At 40.9% G+C, this 20,325-nt stretch overlaps 1 protein-coding gene across 1 annotated transcript in view; it reads left to right on the forward strand.

The window, feature by feature from the left end:
- The window catches only part of tpk1 (thiamin pyrophosphokinase 1), an 81,571-nt gene that overhangs the window by 29,787 nt on the left and 31,459 nt on the right, over positions 1-20,325 (forward strand). Inside the window, exons 5-6 of the mRNA XM_008299671.1 lie at positions 1,628-1,700; positions 5,506-5,601. Of these exons, the coding sequence (XP_008297893.1) occupies positions 1,628-1,700; positions 5,506-5,601 (169 nt within the window). The remainder of the gene's footprint in view (positions 1-1,627; positions 1,701-5,505; positions 5,602-20,325) is intronic.

The following is a 20,325-nucleotide window of genomic DNA, read 5'->3' on the forward strand; positions in this document are numbered from 1 at the left end:
GCAGTTGGTAGCACTGTTGCCTCGCAGGAAGAAGGTTGCCGGTTTGCGTCCCAGTGGGGGCACCGGAATCTTTCTGCGTGGAGTTTGCATGTTCTCCCCGTGCAGCGTGGGTTCTCTACAGGTTCTCTGGCTTCCTCCCACACAGTCCAAAAACATGTTGAGGTTCATTGGTGATTCTAAACTGTCCGTAGGTGTGAATGTGAGTGTGCTTGGTTGTCTGTCTCTAAGTGTGGCCCTGTGATAGACTGGTGACCTGTCCAGGGTGTCCCCTGCCTTTGTCCTAAGTCGGCTGGGATAGGCTCCAGCCCCCCCACGACCCTAATGAGGATTAAGCGGTGTGTAGATAATGGATGGATGGATGTTTAGAAATACAGTATATAATTTAAAATGTCTTAAGATTTGATTTTATAACAAAGTTAAACTCGTTTTTTGTGATTTCATCGAAGTGCCATATCACTTATTCACAAAAGATGCTTTGAATTAGTACATTGTTATTATCTTGTTGTAGGAATAAACATGCTTGGATGTGCGAGGCATAAATTATTTTGGACTGACGGCCTTTTTAATCCTGGAATTTGTTAAACTTAATTTTTGTTTATTGACACTGACCATATGTGTTCATGTGTTAATTGTGTGAAGCCTGGCCAATACATTAGTTGGCCAATATTATTTATAACTAGAGAGCGTGCTCCGACTCGTTTACAGTATGTCCAGTACTATCTGCAGCACATGTAGCAGAGTATCAAGCTTTGTCTTCATGATGAATCGCCAACTAGTTTGTGAAATACTTTGCTTAAAGCTAATAAACAAGAACCCTACCATTTCTCTTTTTCTATATCAGTCCTAACTGTATTGGCTAATGCATCGATATCAGAATTTCAGAATTTCTTAAAATCAGTATGGGCTTCAAAAACCTGGAAACGGTTGGGCTCCTATGTCAAGCAGCTAGAATTTGTCCAACTCCTTTCCTAAAATATTCATATTGATTAATTGCATGACTTGATTTCACCATTTACTCTCAAACATCAAATCACACTGTGACCCATTGTCATCAAGTTGATATTTGATTCGACTCATTCATAGTAATCGACATCAGAACAACACCAGCTACATTATTGGTTGTTTAGCATGTGAGAGAGAGACACGGCAACGAACAGAGATCTGTTTATCACCATGCTTCTGACTAATGAGTAAATTTGCCTCCATTTCTGTAATTACCCTACTGTTTATGTGCGTTTGAGTTTATGTACCTAATTATGGGAGCATAAATGTGAACTTTTGTTTGTGTTTGCTGCCGTGTCTGCTTGTTTGGACTTTCCCATCAGTCTATCTATAGCTGCAGTCATCCGTGTGTGTGTGTGTGTGTGTGTGTGTGTGTGTGTGTGTGACAGGGCCAGACTCAGTGCCACAGAGAATCACCCTGTCAGTTTCCATGTCTCTGCGTCTTCCCCGGCGGCGTCACTCCTCTCCCCCGCTGCACAGATCAAAGAGCTGACACATGCCCCAATGTCCTCTCTCTCTCCTTCTCCCTTCTATCTTCACCTCACACTCTCTGTCTCTCTGTCTTTCTTGCAATCTTAACCCTCTCGCGCTGTCACTCACCCTCTCTTTCTATCCTTATATCCAGCTTCCTCCCCGACTATATCAGCGGGGATTTTGATTCCATTACTGCTGAGGTCAAAGCTTTCTATGCAGACAAGGTGAGTGGAACAAAACTTGCACACACACACACACACACTCTCAGACCTCTCAGACAAATGTACACACAAACACAATATGAAACTCTGGACAAAAGAATTCCATATCTTCTGTCTATTTCAATCTAAGAATGCTGTCTGAAGCCTTGAAGCTTGCAACTGGAGTTCTTAAAAAACATTGGCGTAGAGGCAACTTTATCAAGTAGCTGTGGCAGGAGTTGTTGCAGTCATGAGACACAAGAAGACACTATTCAGTTTTATAGTTTACTCCATAAATCAAGTTTTTCATCTAATACAAAGTGATTCGAACAAGCAGACGTTACTGACAATGTGGGCATTTTCTGGTGTGTTTTATAGCAGTTTGACGCCCTTTTTTTATTACATTTTTTTCAGTATACTCCTAACAGCTACATAAATGTAGATACTAGTGGGTTAGTTTAGCTGGAAAGGAGTAAAATCACTTGATCAGGTGCATAAAATGAACTCCTTTCTCGTTCTGAACTTCAATATAAGCACATGCGACTGCTCAGCCAACTCAACCGTCAGTAACTCAACATGTGGTCAACCGTCAGCTCCGCTTGGGTTTGAGAAAACATCATGTTTTCTGAGTGTGAGCAGCGTTGTACAGTCACAGAGCAGAAATCACGCTGCCCAAGTGGATACACGACTACCCAAAGTTGTCTGGAGTTAAACAGCTCTATTACTTGAGACTCTCCAGGACATCCACCTGCAGTGATAAGTACAAATGTGCAGTCAGACATATAGCTTTGCCTGCCTCCGCTCTCAAGATGCATTAAGACCTAGTCACTGCAAAACACTTACAGAGGTGCTCAGAGTCACACTTTTTAAGGTACGTTTCACTTCCTTCTCACCTGCGGTCAGGCAAACCTAATACAGTTTCTTGTTCCTGAACAGTTTTATTTGTAATAAAGAAATATACACAGATTCGCCACAACATTAAAACCGTCTGCCTGTAGGCCCCCTTCACTCCACCAAAACAGCTCTGAATCATCGCTGTGGCAGGGTGCATCGTCCTCCTGTGAGGCGCCGATGTTGTTGTCATTAAGAGGGTATGCTTAATCTGCAACAACAGCTAGATGGGTGTCATAAGAATTTCAGTGGAAGGCAACTTGACTTCTCTTCATGGTTCATGAAGATGCTTCACCTCTCATCTAAGAGGTTTCGTCAGTTCTAACTGACTGATGGGGAGTCACCCCTACATCACATGACTAATGGCCTGTTAGGGACTTAAGACTTGCATGCCTTGAGGTGTGAATGGTAAATGGGTCAGGTCAGATATGACAAGCTGTTAATGGCGGGGAAACTTTCTGGGAAGAGATCTCAAGAGCGCATTATAAGTACCTGATAGGTGTTGTGTAGACCTTCTCCTCTGGTCAGAGACGGCTTCCTTCACTCCTTACTCAAAACAGCCATTGTTTCTGTTCAGAATGTGAACATCGCTACTTAAAGGAGTGTCCCTTACCTTTTAGTTGCAGATGGACTGCTGAGTGTTGTCCTGCTGAGGTGGCTCTCCTTTCCCTTATATGTATAGGTCTAAGGATTACCATGACCTCATGACTGATAATCCAGACAGACATTTCAGTGGATGGTACACGTCAGAGTCAAAGAAGAAACCTTTATTTGCCACAAAACATTACAGCTCTGTGGAATTCCCTGTTCGCTTGTCCCAGTAAGAGTCAGAGCGCAGGGTCAGTCAGGGTAGACGCCCTGGAGCACATAGGGTTAAGAGCCTCACTCAAGAGCCCAACAGTGGCAGTTTGGTGGCACTGAGGCTTGAACCTCTGACCTCTTGATCCCCCAGAGCCTCAACTATTGGGGCACAACTGTCCAGTAACAAAGAAGTAACATCCACATTATTGCCAGGACCAAATTTTTACCAGCAAAACCTTGCATTATAACAAGACGATCAGTGATATTCGCTTTAGCTTTTGGTGGTTTTGGTGTTGTGGCCAATGGGTGTATTTTGTCTTATACTAATGGCTTCATGCCTCTTTATTCATAACAGCACAAACTTTGTTGCCTTGAGTAGAATTTCTCAGGGTAGTAGAAACCTAAGCTCGCCTCTAAACCTCACATTGAACAATTCAATACAATTTCAATTCAATTTTATTTGTATAGTGCAGTTTATAACCCGTTATCACACAGTGCTTAGCAAAGTAAGGTATAGACCTTACAAATTTAAACAGAGAAACCAACAATCCAGTTCCCTCTGGACTTCCTTTGAGCAAGCAGTTGGCAACGGTGTGAAAGAAATAAAAGGAACCCCCTCTTCCCTCACTTAAAAACCACTTAAAAAAAAAAAGGTTGAATGCACCAATTCATTAGCTTGACAAATCTACATGCAAAGTAAACAATAATATTAATTTTTACAAATAGGTATTTTTTTGAGAAGACAATATCATTCAAGACATCAAAGGGGTAACAACTAGTGCAGAAGGGTAACAGGCAAGATGATAGTGATTGTTGTTATAGGGATATCATTTTGATATTCTGCATTTTTGCAAGCGACACGATAAGTTTTGCAGATTCAACATCAGACAGTCCAGGTACAAACAGGGTTTCTCCTGAGTCCTCTGGCGACATCTTACATCATGGTCTGTACTCTGTGTGTCCCCAGCTGTGTGCAAGAAACTTGTTCATGTAGGCATATTTAGGCCAAAATGTCCAAGGTCATATGCAAATTATTTGATAAAGTGGACTTCCTATTGTTTATAGCAAGCAAAATGTCAAACCACAAGCTTGGTTCAATAAATAATTAACACAGGGTGAGTCTGACACGCATGCACACACACACGCGCACACACACACACGCGCACACACTCACATACACACACACACAACTGTGATAACAAGAAATGCAGCGCCTGTGTGATCTTTGTGCTGTGTCGCTCTGCGTCACTTTGATCACCGATGCACACTGTTTACAGTTTGAAAATGCACATCCACTGCTTTATCATGTGTACACACAACTACACACACATTATCACTCGCTGGCACACACATCCCACACTATAGGATGCCTTCAGCTGTGTCACTCTCCTTTTTTTTCCTTTCACCCATTTTCCCTTTTCTCTGTAACTGTCTGTAATATTAGACCCTTTTCACAAATATCACACAGGTTGCCTAAAAAAAAAAAGAAGAAAAAAAAAGTGAGCAATTCCTTTTTCCGTGAGAGAGAACTGACTGTTATGGTAATGCTTTTGAAGTAGAACAATGGGAAAGTTTGAGGCATTCCTTCAGAGATTTGTTGCAAACGGTGAATAATTCTGCATAAATGGAAGAGAGAGAACAGAAAAGCATCCGCAAGGGAGTGAGGGAGAGAAAAACGAGAGGCAGGAATGGAGGGATGACGGAAGAGTGGAGCAGAGGGAGGATGGATGGGATCAAACAGAGCACAGAAAGCAAGTTTGTGTGAACCGACTGCAGTGTGTGTGTGCGCGCACGAGTGAAATAGGGAAGTTGGTGCGTTTTTGGAGGAAAGTGACACGGTGGAGAGAGAAAGCCGAAGCGTTGTTGTTTACCTGGATGCTGTAGTTTAGGGCCACTGACTGGAACCTTTACATTATTCAGCAACACAACCCACAGACAGCCAGACACCACTAAAACACTGATTTATACCTCTCTCCATCTCTCTATCCCTTTCTGTTTTTCTGTACTCTTATTCCTGTATCCCTTATCTCCACCAGGGTATTTGTTTCCCTATCTGTGTATGTGTACATCCATCTGATTGTGTTTTGTTGCCCGTGTGTATGTGTGTGTGTGTGCCATTTTTCTTCTATGTGAGCAGGGGTGCAGGCTGATAGAAACCGCTGACCAGGATCTAACAGATTTCACCAAGTGCCTCGCAGTCATGGTGGAGGAGATTCGGAAGCGACAGTTGCAGGTAAATTGCACAGCACTCATTCTCTGATGGTGTCATTCTTGCATGGTTTTGAATTATGCCTGATATTTGTGTTTTAGATGTATTTTTAAAGGAAAAGTTTGACATTTTGGGGAAATGTGTTCGTTCACTTTCTTGCCAAGAGTTAGAGGAAAAGATCTGTACCACTCATATCCGTCTGTTATAAATGAAGCTTGGGCCAGAAAACAGTCAGCTTAGCTTGGCATAAACACTGGGAGCAGTGGGAAGCAGCTACCCTGGCTTTACCCAAAGCCAGAAATATCTGCCCACCTGCAACCTCTAATGCCAGGTTCCGACTGCACAATATTTTTTGTCTGATAAGATGGTCACTGTGTCACATTAGGTGTTTATAGAGTCATACAATCTTGCTGTGACTTGACTCAGACGCTGGACAGATTACATGTTGGTGACTGTTAAAAAAAAAAAAAACAGTCAGAAATTCTCATAATTTTTCCATCGTACTTGACATTTGTGGTTACTCAAAAATGTCAGTAAAATTACTGAAATAGACTGAGACATTACAAGTCCAATGAAAAAATATATTCAAAACCTGAAAATGTGAATAACCATAACCATTTATTGATTTTTTTTTAAACATAAATTGGTTAAAAAAAATACATTTGCAAATTTAATTACATTTTTCAAATGTTTCCGTTCTATTTAATACATAAACCTGTTAAAATTCATTACAGTTGGTGACTATTGTTAAATGAAAATGATCTTTATATAATTACAGAAATTTTCACAACAAAAATGTTGAATGAATGTGTTTTCATCAATGTGTCATATATGTAAGCAGTCAAAGTATGATTTTAATCCATTATAAATGTATTATATTATTATTGTTGTTGTTATCGGTAATTTTGTTGTAATTTTATTGTTTTTACACTTTATTGTCTTTTATCACAGTAACAAGTTACATGTTACCGTGTTAAAAAAGAAGAAGGTTAGAAGATGTATTTTTTATTTATTTATTATAGACCATGACTCATATTTATATTATGAAATATTGCCTCTTTTTTTATTTTTTTTACAATTTGTTTATTTTGTATGCATTTATATAGCGCTTTTATCTAAAGCGCTTAACAATGTGTCTCTCATTCACTCACACACATTCATACACCAATGGTGACAGAGCTGCCATGCAAGGCGCTGCCATTGGGAGCAGCTTCAGGTTCAGCGTTAAGGACACTTCAACTGTGGAGGGGCGGGGGATTGAACCGCCAACCTTGCGACTGGAGGACAACCTGCTCTACCAGCTGAGCCACAGCTGCCCTTATTTGTAGTGAATCATAGCTACCCATCTTCACAAACTGCACAATGTCATCTGGAAGAAGGTGCCAGTACCCAACTACCCGAAACAAGAATGTAAAAAAACAAACAAACAAACAAACAATGCCTGTAGTGATACTTGCTGTCTTGTGTTCGACCAAACAAAAAAAGAAAAGATGGCTCTGGGTTCCTTTGTAGGCCACACAAAGAAGTATAAGGTGGATTGTCTTCCCTTTAGCCCCCTTCTCTATGTAAAGTGTTGGCCTCATATTAGTTACCACACAACGGAAGAGGAATTCTGACATGGTCGTCTCTTTGTCAGGAAGTTGTGAGTCAGGTATCCTCGATACTACATCAGTTGTCAAATCTGGATAAACGAACTGTTTCTCTGCCCGTCTCTCATTTACGGTCTCAATGGTCTACATCTTTCTAGTCAAGCTATTTTAATGCCAATATCATGTAGTCTGCATCGTACATGTATCTTATTTATTAATATATATATATTAATATGTTGTGTGTTGTGCTGCAAGGTGTCTCAATGGTTAGCATCGTTGCCTCATAGCCAGAAGGTCGCCGGTACCCATCCCGGTGCGGACACCCGGAATCTTTCTCCCCGTGCAGCGTGGGTTCTCACCAGGTTCTCCGACTTTCTTCCACAAGGTCCAAAAGCATGTTAAGGTTAATTGGTGATTCTAAATTGTGTGAATGTGAGTGTGCTTGGTTGTCTGTCTCTAAGTGTAGCCCTGCAATAGACTGGTGACCTGTCCAGGGTGTCCCCTGCCTTCACCCTAAGTCGGCCCCACGACCCTAGTGAGAATTAAGTGGTGTATAGATAATAAATTGATGGATGGATGGATGTTGTGTGTTTAATTCCTTCATAAACTAAAAAGAAATAGTATTACTTCTTGTGTGAGGCAGTGACTTCCTAGTCCAGCATATGATAGCTAAACTTAGTTTTTTGTGCATTAAATTAGGAAAATACAATGTGTTATTTAGTATTCATTACTTACGCCTACCCTTTATTATCCCTTAGGCAAACCGTCTCTTGGCTCCAGCTTCATATGTGGGAGACATACATGAAGTTTTTTCAGTTACCTCTTGTTTCCTCTTGGAAAAGAAAAGAAGCACATTTCCCAAAATGTGGATCTGTTTCTTTATTGGAGCTACTTTGTTCTGCTTATCAGTGTCAAAAACAATGTTTTCACAAGCAGCGGTAGATGTGTAAAAGAAATCAGTAAACCTCTCAATCCGTGAGTGTTTAGTGCCCTCAAACGCGGCATTCAGTCCTCAGGTACCTAAGATGAGGTGCTCAAAGGTCAGCAGTGCTGGACTGCGGTTTACTGGTGGCAAATCCCTTGTGCGAACGTGTGTGGGTGTATGGATATGAAACAATATCTCTGCAGGAAAAGAACATTCACGCTCACACAGCGTACCCCGAAGAAACAACGGCTGAAAAATATCATTGGAATAATATGAGCCATATTTACACCTGCACACAAAAATGCAAAGTGCGATTCTTCTGAAACGAAATGCTTAACTTTTGTTGTGATCTGTTCAAAGTGTAAAGCATTTCCCTAACAACCCCCAATATCTAAAAGTCTGGAATGAGCAGCCAGTCAGATCGGAGCCCCATGCCCAGCCAGCTGCTGCAGAGCCAGACACACACACACACAGTGATCTGATCCAGAGATTGATTCAATTTCCATTCCGACTCTCAAAATGTCAGCTGGAGCGCGCAGAAGGTCCGTAACATGAGCAAAATATGCAGTAAACAATATACGTTTAATTTCAAGAATTCTAGCAGCGATCGTTGTTAAGATGAGTGGCGCCATGGGACGCTGTGGTTTGTCTGTTTATCTCTCTTCCTTCTGGCCTTCCTCTTTCCTCTGTCGTCCTTTTTTCTATTTATTTTTTCTCCGTTCGAATTTCTGGAGTGTTGCTCCAATCACAGCCAAGTGTCGCAATCACTTCACATCTCTAAGCTAATGAAAGACACTNCCTTCTCCCTTCTATCTTCACCTCACACTCTCTGTCTCTCTGTCTTTCTTGCAATCTTAACCCTCTCGCGCTGTCACTCACCCTCTCTTTCTATCCTTATATCCAGCTTCCTCCCCGACTATATCAGCGGGGATTTTGATTCCATTACTGCTGAGGTCAAAGCTTTCTATGCAGACAAGGTGAGTGGAACAAAACTTGCACACACACACACACACACTCTCAGACCTCTCAGACAAATGTACACACAAACACAATATGAAACTCTGGACAAAAGAATTCCATATCTTCTGTCTATTTCAATCTAAGAATGCTGTCTGAAGCCTTGAAGCTTGCAACTGGAGTTCTTAAAAAACATTGGCGTAGAGGCAACTTTATCAAGTAGCTGTGGCAGGAGTTGTTGCAGTCATGAGACACAAGAAGACACTATTCAGTTTTATAGTTTACTCCATAAATCAAGTTTTTCATCTAATACAAAGTGATTCGAACAAGCAGACGTTACTGACAATGTGGGCATTTTCTGGTGTGTTTTATAGCAGTTTGACGCCCTTTTTTTATTACATTTTTTTCAGTATACTCCTAACAGCTACATAAATGTAGATACTAGTGGGTTAGTTTAGCTGGAAAGGAGTAAAATCACTTGATCAGGTGCATAAAATGAACTCCTTTCTCGTTCTGAACTTCAATATAAGCACATGCGACTGCTCAGCCAACTCAACCGTCAGTAACTCAACATGTGGTCAACCGTCAGCTCCGCTTGGGTTTGAGAAAACATCATGTTTTCTGAGTGTGAGCAGCGTTGTACAGTCACAGAGCAGAAATCACGCTGCCCAAGTGGATACACGACTACCCAAAGTTGTCTGGAGTTAAACAGCTCTATTACTTGAGACTCTCCAGGACATCCACCTGCAGTGATAAGTACAAATGTGCAGTCAGACATATAGCTTTGCCTGCCTCCGCTCTCAAGATGCATTAAGACCTAGTCACTGCAAAACACTTACAGAGGTGCTCAGAGTCACACTTTTTAAGGTACGTTTCACTTCCTTCTCACCTGCGGTCAGGCAAACCTAATACAGGTTCTTGTTCCTGAACAGTTTTATTTGTAATAAAGAAATATACACAGATTCGCCACAACATTAAAACCGTCTGCCTGTAGGCCCCCTTCACTCCACCAAAACAGCTCTGAATCATCGCTGTGGCAGGGTGCATCGTCCTCCTGTGAGGCGCCGATGTTGTTGTCATTAAGAGGGTATGCTTAATCTGCAACAACAGCTAGATGGGTGTCATAAGAATTTCAGTGGAAGGCAACTTGACTTCTCTTCATGGTTCATGAAGATGCTTCACCTCTCATCTAAGAGGTTTCGTCAGTTCTAACTGACTGATGGGGAGTCACCCCTACATCACATGAATAATGGCCTGTTAGGAACCTAAGACTTGCATGCCTTGAGGTGTGAATGGTAAATGGGTCAGGTCAGATATGACAAGCTGTTAATGGCGGGGAAACTTTCTGGGAAGAAATCTCAAGAGCGCATTATAAGTACCTGATAGGTGTTGTGTAGACCCTCTCCTCTGGTCAGAGATGGCTTCCTTCACTCCTTTCTCAAAACAGCCATTGTTTCTGTTCATTGCTTCTTAAAGGAGTGTCCCTTACCTTTTAGTTGCAGATGGACTGCTGAGTCTTGTCCTACTGAGGTGGCTCTCCTTTCCCTTATATGTATAGGTCTAAGGATTACCATGACCTCGATGACTGATAATCCAGACAGACATTTCAGTGGATGGTACATGTCAGAGTCAAAGAAGAAACCTTTATTTGCCACAAAACATTACAGCTCTGTGGAATTCCCTGTTCGCTTGTCCCAGTAAGAGTCAGAGCGCAGGGTCAGTCAGGGTAGACGCCCTGGAGCACATAGGGTTAAGAGCCTCACTCAAGAGCCCAACAGTGGCAGTTTGGTGGCACTGAGGCTTGAACCTCTGACCTCTTGATCCCCCAGAGCCTCAACTATTGGGGCACAACTGTCCAGTAACAAAGAAGTAACATCCACATTATTGCCAGGACCAAATTTTTACCAGCAAAACCTTGCATTATAACAAGACGATCAGTGATATTCGCTTTAGCTTTTGGTGGTTTTGGTGTTGTGGCCAATGGGTGTATTTTGTCTTATACTAATGGCTTCATGCCTCTTTATTCATAACAGCACAAACTTTGTTGCCTTGAGTAGAATTTCTCAGGGTAGTAGAAACCTAAGCTCGCCTCTAAACCTCACATTGAACAATTCAATACAATTTCAATTCAATTTTATTTGTATAGTGCAGTTTATAACCCGTTATCACACAGTGCTTAGCAAAGTAAGGTATAGACCTTACAAATTTAAACAGAGAAACCAACAATCCAGTTCCCTCTGGACTTCCTTTGAGCAAGCAGTTGGCAACGGTGTGAAAGAAATAAAAGGAACCCCCTCTTCCCTCACTTAAAAACCACTTAAAAAAAAAAAGGTTGAATGCACCAATTCATTAGCTTGACAAATCTACATGCAAAGTAAACAATAATATTAATTTTTACAAATAGGTATTTTTTTGAGAAGACAATATCATTCAAGACATCAAAGGGGTAACAACTAGTGCAGAAGGGTAACAGGCAAGATGATAGTGATTGTTGTTATAGGGATATCATTTTGATATTCTGCATTTTTGCAAGCGACACGATAAGTTTTGCAGATTCAACATCAGACAGTCCAGGTACAAACAGGGTTTCTCCTGAGTCCTCTGGCGACATCTTACATCATGGTCTGTACTCTGTGTGTCCCCAGCTGTGTGCAAGAAACTTGTTCATGTAGGCATATTTAGGCCAAAATGTCCAAGGTCATATGCAAATTATTTGATAAAGTGGACTTCCTATTGTTTATAGCAAGCAAAATGTCAAACCACAAGCTTGGTTCAATAAATAATTAACACAGGGTGAGTCTGACACGCATGCACACACACACGCGCACACACACACACGCGCACACACTCACATACACACACACACAACTGTGATAACAAGAAATGCAGCGCCTGTGTGATCTTTGTGCTGTGTCGCTCTGCGTCACTTTGATCACCGATGCACACTGTTTACAGTTTGAAAATGCACATCCACTGCTTTATCATGTGTACACACAACTACACACACATTATCACTCGCTGGCACACACATCCCACACTATAGGATGCCTTCAGCTGTGTCACTCTCCTTTTTTTTCCTTTCACCCATTTTCCCTTTTCTCTGTAACTGTCTGTAATATTAGACCCTTTTCACAAATATCACACAGGTTGCCTAAAAAAAAAAAGAAGAAAAAAAAAGTGAGCAATTCCTTTTTCCGTGAGAGAGAACTGACTGTTATGGTAATGCTTTTGAAGTAGAACAATGGGAAAGTTTGAGGCATTCCTTCAGAGATTTGTTGCAAACGGTGAATAATTCTGCATAAATGGAAGAGAGAGAACAGAAAAGCATCCGCAAGGGAGTGAGGGAGAGAAAAACGAGAGGCAGGAATGGAGGGATGACGGAAGAGTGGAGCAGAGGGAGGATGGATGGGATCAAACAGAGCACAGAAAGCAAGTTTGTGTGAACCGACTGCAGTGTGTGTGTGCGCGCACGAGTGAAATAGGGAAGTTGGTGCGTTTTTGGAGGAAAGTGACACGGTGGAGAGAGAAAGCCGAAGCGTTGTTGTTTACCTGGATGCTGTAGTTTAGGGCCACTGACTGGAACCTTTACATTATTCAGCAACACAACCCACAGACAGCCAGACACCACTAAAACACTGATTTATACCTCTCTCCATCTCTCTATCCCTTTCTGTTTTTCTGTACTCTTATTCCTGTATCCCTTATCTCCACCAGGGTATTTGTTTCCCTATCTGTGTATGTGTACATCCATCTGATTGTGTTTTGTTGCCCGTGTGTATGTGTGTGTGTGTGCCATTTTTCTTCTATGTGAGCAGGGGTGCAGGCTGATAGAAACCGCTGACCAGGATCTAACAGATTTCACCAAGTGCCTCGCAGTCATGGTGGAGGAGATTCGGAAGCGACAGTTGCAGGTAAATTGCACAGCACTCATTCTCTGATGGTGTCATTCTTGCATGGTTTTGAATTATGCCTGATATTTGTGTTTTAGATGTATTTTTAAAGGAAAAGTTTGACATTTTGGGGAAATGTGTTCGTTCACTTTCTTGCCAAGAGTTAGAGGAAAAGATCTGTACCACTCATATCCGTCTGTTATAAATGAAGCTTGGGCCAGAAAACAGTCAGCTTAGCTTGGCATAAACACTGGGAGCAGTGGGAAGCAGCTACCCTGGCTTTACCCAAAGCCAGAAATATCTGCCCACCTGCAACCTCTAATGCCAGGTTCCGACTGCACAATATTTTTTGTCTGATAAGATGGTCACTGTGTCACATTAGGTGTTTATAGAGTCATACAATCTTGCTGTGACTTGACTCAGACGCTGGACAGATTACATGTTGGTGACTGTTAAAAAAAAAAAAAACAGTCAGAAATTCTCATAATTTTTCCATCGTACTTGACATTTGTGGTTACTCAAAAATGTCAGTAAAATTACTGAAATAGACTGAGACATTACAAGTCCAATGAAAAAATATATTCAAAACCTGAAAATGTGAATAACCATAACCATTTATTGATTTTTTTTTAAACATAAATTGGTTAAAAAAAATACATTTGCAAATTTAATTACATTTTTCAAATGTTTCCGTTCTATTTAATACATAAACCTGTTAAAATTCATTACAGTTGGTGACTATTGTTAAATGAAAATGATCTTTATATAATTACAGAAATTTTCACAACAAAAATGTTGAATGAATGTGTTTTCATCAATGTGTCATATATGTAAGCAGTCAAAGTATGATTTTAATCCATTATAAATGTATTATATTATTATTGTTGTTGTTATCGGTAATTTTGTTGTAATTTTATTGTTTTTACACTTTATTGTCTTTTATCACAGTAACAAGTTACATGTTACCGTGTTAAAAAAGAAGAAGGTTAGAAGATGTATTTTTTATTTATTTATTATAGACCATGACTCATATTTATATTATGAAATATTGCCTCTTTTTTTATTTTTTTTACAATTTGTTTATTTTGTATGCATTTATATAGCGCTTTTATCTAAAGCGCTTAACAATGTGTCTCTCATTCACTCACACACATTCATACACCAATGGTGACAGAGCTGCCATGCAAGGCGCTGCCATTGGGAGCAGCTTCAGGTTCAGCGTTAAGGACACTTCAACTGTGGAGGGGCGGGGGATTGAACCGCCAACCTTGCGACTGGAGGACAACCTGCTCTACCAGCTGAGCCACAGCTGCCCTTATTTGTAGTGAATCATAGCTACCCATCTTCACAAACTGCACAATGTCATCTGGAAGAAGGTGCCAGTACCCAACTACCCGAAACAAGAATGTAAAAAAACAAACAAACAAACAAACAATGCCTGTAGTGATACTTGCTGTCTTGTGTTCGACCAAACAAAAAAAGAAAAGATGGCTCTGGGTTCCTTTGTAGGCCACACAAAGAAGTATAAGGTGGATTGTCTTCCCTTTAGCCCCCTTCTCTATGTAAAGTGTTGGCCTCATATTAGTTACCACACAACGGAAGAGGAATTCTGACATGGTCGTCTCTTTGTCAGGAAGTTGTGAGTCAGGTATCCTCGATACTACATCAGTTGTCAAATCTGGATAAACGAACTGTTTCTCTGCCCGTCTCTCATTTACGGTCTCAATGGTCTACATCTTTCTAGTCAAGCTATTTTAATGCCAATATCATGTAGTCTGCATCGTACATGTATCTTATTTATTAATATATATATATTAATATGTTGTGTGTTGTGCTGCAAGGTGTCTCAATGGTTAGCATCGTTGCCTCATAGCCAGAAGGTCGCCGGTACCCATCCCGGTGCGGACACCCGGAATCTTTCTCCCCGTGCAGCGTGGGTTCTCACCAGGTTCTCCGACTTTCTTCCACAAGGTCCAAAAGCATGTTAAGGTTAATTGGTGATTCTAAATTGTGTGAATGTGAGTGTGCTTGGTTGTCTGTCTCTAAGTGTAGCCCTGCAATAGACTGGTGACCTGTCCAGGGTGTCCCCTGCCTTCACCCTAAGTCGGCCCCACGACCCTAGTGAGAATTAAGTGGTGTATAGATAATAAATTGATGGATGGATGGATGTTGTGTGTTTAATTCCTTCATAAACTAAAAAGAAATAGTATTACTTCTTGTATGAGGCAGTGACTTCCTAGTCCAGCATATGATAGCTAAACTTAGTTTTTTGTGCATTAAATTAGGAAAATACAATGTGTTATTTAGTATTCATTACTTACGCCTACCCTTTATTATCCCTTAGGCAAACCGTCTCTTGGCTCCAGCTTCATATGTGGGAGACATACATGAAGTTTTTTCAGTTACCTCTTGTTTCCTCTTGGAAACGAAGCACATTTCCCAAAATGTGGATCTGTTTCTTTATTGGAGCTACTTTGTTCTGCTTATCAGTGTCAAAAACAATGTTTTCACAAGCAGCGGTAGATGTAGCACTGGGTAAAAGAAATCAGTAAACCTCTCAATCCGTGAGTGTTTAGTGCCCTCAAACGCGGCATTCAGTCCTCAGGTACCTAAGATGAGGTGCTCAAAGGTCAGCAGTGCTGGACTGCGGTTTACTGGTGGCAAATCCCTTGTGCGAACGTGTGTGGGTGTATGGATATGAAACAATATCTCTGCAGGAAAAGAACATTCACGCTCACACAGCGTACCCCGAAGAAACAACGGCTGAAAAATATCATTGGAATAATATGAGCCATATTTACACCTGCACACAAAAATGCAAAGTGCGATTCTTCTGAAACGAAATGCTTAACTTTTGTTGTGATCTGTTCAAAGTGTAAAGCATTTCCCTAACAACCCCCAATATCTAAAAGTCTGGAATGAGCAGCCAGTCAGATCGGAGCCCCATGCCCAGCCAGCTGCTGCAGAGCCAGACACACACACACACAGTGATCTGATCCAGAGATTGATTCAATTTCCATTCCGACTCTCAAAATGTCAGCTGGAGCGCGCAGAAGGTCCCTAACATGAGCAAAATATGCAGTAAACAATATACGTTTAATTTCAAGAATTCTAGCAGCGATCGTTGTTAAGATGAGTGGCGCCATGGGACGCTGTGGTTTGTCTGTTTATCTCTCTTCCTTCTGGCCTTCCTCTTTCCTCTGTCGTCCTTTTTTCTATTTATTTTTTCTCCGTTCGAATTTCTGGAGTGTTGCTCCAATCACAGCCAAGTGTCGCAATCACTTCACATCTCTAAGCTAATGAAAGACACTCACTGACATGCAAACATGCACTTCATATCGTATGTACATGTGTTGACACATTGTGTATTTTCCCTCTTTTTTTTTGGTGTCAGGCTTTAAGAGAAGATATACTTTTGTCCTTCCTTTCCATGGGTCTTTTTTTTTTTTTCCTCAACCCGCCTAATATTTAATCTGCCTTTGAACCGGCGCTGAGTGTTTGTCCGTCTCTCTGCCTGCAAGAGATAGGAGCCTAGCAATCAGTTTTTGATGCGCTGTAAGAGTTGCTGATGATGACTTTTTTGTTTGTTTGCCAGGATTTTTTTGTCCCTCTTTTCTTCACCCACTCCAGCTCTCGCTTTAACTTTTTGTTCCCCTTCCATTCTTAAAACAGGTTACACAAAACTTATTTCTAAAGATTTAATGTCAAGCGTTGTCATATTCTCTCACCTTCGCTAATTTCCATCCACTTAGGCCGTTCAAATGATTTAAATGCGAAAATGAAATAATAACAGGGTGATCTGCAGATTACCGAGCATTGTGCTGTTTTGGCTTTTAAAATTCAACGTATTAGCCCCCGAATGTTTTCCTCCACACAGCTTAGCGCTCAATTTAGAGAATTTATCTCGTATTGTGTTGGGTGAAATCCCCAAGAATGGCATCAGAGGATTATGGCGGGTAGATGAGCATGTGTTTGTTTGTTTGCATGCATATATATTTATATAAATGTCTTTATGCCTCTCTGAAAAGTGTGTGTGTGAAAGTGTAGTTTTTATGCGTGACTGTGTACGTCTACTTTTTTTTGGTACATACTTGTTGACGTGCACATTTGTGTGTATCCCAACATCTGGTGTGTGTGATGGGGTTTGTCTTCTCACAGCTCTGCCTAGTTAGCTTCTCCCTCTCTTTGCCTCACTGTTGCAGCCACTGTTTTCATTTTCTTTCTCCGCTTATCTGTTCATCAACCTCAATAAATGGACGCAAATTTTTTTTTGTTGAGGCAGCCTCACTCCGCTCCGGTTCCCTCAGCCAATCAGGAGACGGAACGGCCCGGATCTGCACGGCCGTCTTGTCAAACTTTTTTTTTTCATTCAGTCGTGAGATTCTCTCGGTTTGTTTTTGGTAAACAAACATGAAATAGGAACAAATAAAAATTCATACAGTCATATAGCGTTTGATATGCGTAGCCGACACAACAGAAGCGCTGATGGAAAGTGAAGATTGAGCAAGTTGGTGTATCATTGGAGGTTCAAACACAATACACTTTTTTTTTTCTTTCCTGTAGTCATTGTTCCTTGTTCTCTTTCATCATTCTTTACTTTCTTTTGTGTCCTCTAGTTTCGTCACCTTGCTGTGAATTTTGAACTTCGCTGATTGCGCTCACTGTTGGTTCGGTCCCTCTACCCCTCTTTCATTTTTCCCTCTGGTAGCAGCTCGGTCCTGTCAGGGCGCTCTTGTGTTTACGAATTATATAAGAATTTGTTGGCAGTGAGCAATAACAAAGGATACATGGAGCAGTTTTTCTACATTTTTATTTTTGAAAAATAAATTGGAAGTAAAGAGAAAAAAAAAAAAACCCAACTCCCTAAAGTGAATTGGTATAGCTTATTCCTCCGTCTCACAGAGCTGCTTTGTTCTCAAAAAAAAAAAAAAAACACACACATTGATGAGCCACACTGGCACACTGGGTGACACAGTCCTGGTGCTGCTGTAAATGGGGCACCCAATGTGTATTAGTCTGTCTAAAAATAGCTCCCAACAAATGCACTACATACTCCTGTATGAGTAATGGTTGCTAAAAGCTACTGCCCAACTTTCTATTTTTTTTGGAAGTTACTGAGCCTTTTAAACCATTTTTTATTCAGGGTTTACATCACTTGTAGGAACAAACAGCCTCGGGGCTGTGAACTGTAAACCGAACCGAAGCTGGAAAGTTAAACTAAAGCATTGTGGGTGTAGGTTTTCATTAGAATTTGTGAACACACAGTGAAATTAATAAATATGTATTCAACCTTATCAGTTTAAGAGCAGAGCCAGAAAGGACATATTCCTAAAGATGCTCTTGTGTTAGTTCAACATGTGGAGTGATAAATGAATGGAATGTTCTGTGTAGGTCAATGCAATGAGTTTTAGATTTTTTTTTTTTTTCAATTTTTATTAAATAACAGATTTGACAGCAAGATGTGCATGTTTTACTCCTTTGTAACATCTCTCTCTCTCTCTCTCTCGCTCTCAGAGGGGAGTTTGTTTACCAAGTGTTGTTGTTTACAGTTCAGGCGACGTCTCTGCATGCGGGGGTGTCAGCCAGATGTTGAAATAACCTCAATCTCAGCTCTTGCTTTTTTTTTTTTTTTGTGTTTGTTTTAACTGCATCTCCCGAGGCTGGAAGTTAGTTACGACACATTTAGTTTGGTAAATTGCGTTGCCGTTATGAACCAAAGCGCGCCTCTAATCTGGACTGTGTTCCGTGTTGTCGAATGTTGGAACGCGCCAAAGTAATTGCTCATTGTCGTCAAGTCAACGGGAAATGAAAATGCTTCTCTGAGTGACGAAGGGACACTGCAGGAGTTTCCTGTGCTGTAATTTAAAATGGATTAATGCATGCGCACACACAGAAAAGAACATGTTGTTATATCAAATGACTGTAGCTCTGCTGGGAACGGTTTTACAGTCATTTGAAGAAATATGTGCATCTATATGTATATGTCCTTTTTGAAAACTTAAGCAATCAAACATGCGCTCTGTGGACCTGTTTATTATTAAACATGATATACTCAAACAGAGGTGCTGATGCTGGTACTGGCCTGTTTGCTGTGTGTGGTATCATCATGCACATTTCTAAAGAGCTCTCCAAGGCCTCCAGAAACTATGATCATGAGTCCTGCAAGAGGTTGAAAAAGTTCCCCAAATTATTTGAAATGAATCATTCCGCTGTAAGATAATGGTCTACAAGACTCGAGGATTTCAAACGACCGCCATAAAGCCGATCATTTGCCGCACTGTCTGCGGGAAACTCTGCAGCTATTGGGGTCAAAGTGTATGCATCTACAATCAGAATGAGAACTGACCTGCATGAAAGGTGAAACAGGAAATATCTGTGAACATTAGAGCAACTATACAGTTTTTCAGTGACCACAAAGGCAGGCCTTTTGGAATAATATGCTGTGGACAGACAAATAAAAGATAGATCTGCTTAGTCACAGTGACGATAAACATATTTGGCACAGATAAAAGATAGCTTTACAGAAGACGAATCTCATACCAACTGTGAAGCATTTTGGTGGAAGCGTTGTGCTTTCAGGGTTGCTTCGCTGCCTCAGGGACTGGGGGACTGAATCCTGCACCATATCAAAGAGTGTTTGAAGATATTGTGAGACCATCTGTCTGTAAGTTGAACCGGAAGTGGACCTTTCAACAGGATAATGATCCTAAGCACACTAGCCAATCCACCAAGGAATGGCTCAGAAGGAAGAAATAGTGGGTTATGCAACGGCCTAGTCAAAGCCCAGATATGAATACGACTGAAATGTCGTGGGAGGATTTGAAACAGGCAAGACAAGAAATGTAAAGTACCTACAGGAAGTTATTTCTACTAAAACGGGTAATATTAGAGTAAAGAGTGTGCGTAGTTTTTATTCAGAAGTGTATTACTTGGTATTCTTGTTCTTATTCTTATTCTTGTAAATGATTGAAAAAGCAAATTTTCCTTGTGGCGTCTCTGTAGGCACTGTTTTAAATATGCTTAAATGTTTCATTGTTTAATATGGTAAAAAAAAGAAAAAGTCAACAAATTTCACACTCCTTTTTTTATTATTTATTTTTTAACTTTAATTGTTAAACGGGGAAAGGAACTGCACACTCCTGGAAGCCGTATGCTACTAATGTTTAGCTGGAACCGATGCGAACTAGTCGACATCAGAGGATGTAATAGAAAATAATTTCACGTCTCGCGCTTTGTTTGTTTTGCTATTCATTTGCAGTGTTTGTGATTGATGGCATTTGGTTCATTTTCCATGCTGGTGTGACTGTCAGTCGTCAGCCGCTGACAGCGCCTTTGCCCTCTAGACTCTGTTGGGTTTAAACGCTGTCAGCGCCGGCGCTTGACTGCT

Source organism: Stegastes partitus, unplaced genomic scaffold, assembly GCF_000690725.1.
Source record: "Stegastes partitus isolate 25-593 unplaced genomic scaffold, Stegastes_partitus-1.0.2 Scaffold1445, whole genome shotgun sequence".
NCBI classification, from domain to species: Eukaryota; Metazoa; Chordata; class Actinopteri; family Pomacentridae; genus Stegastes; species Stegastes partitus.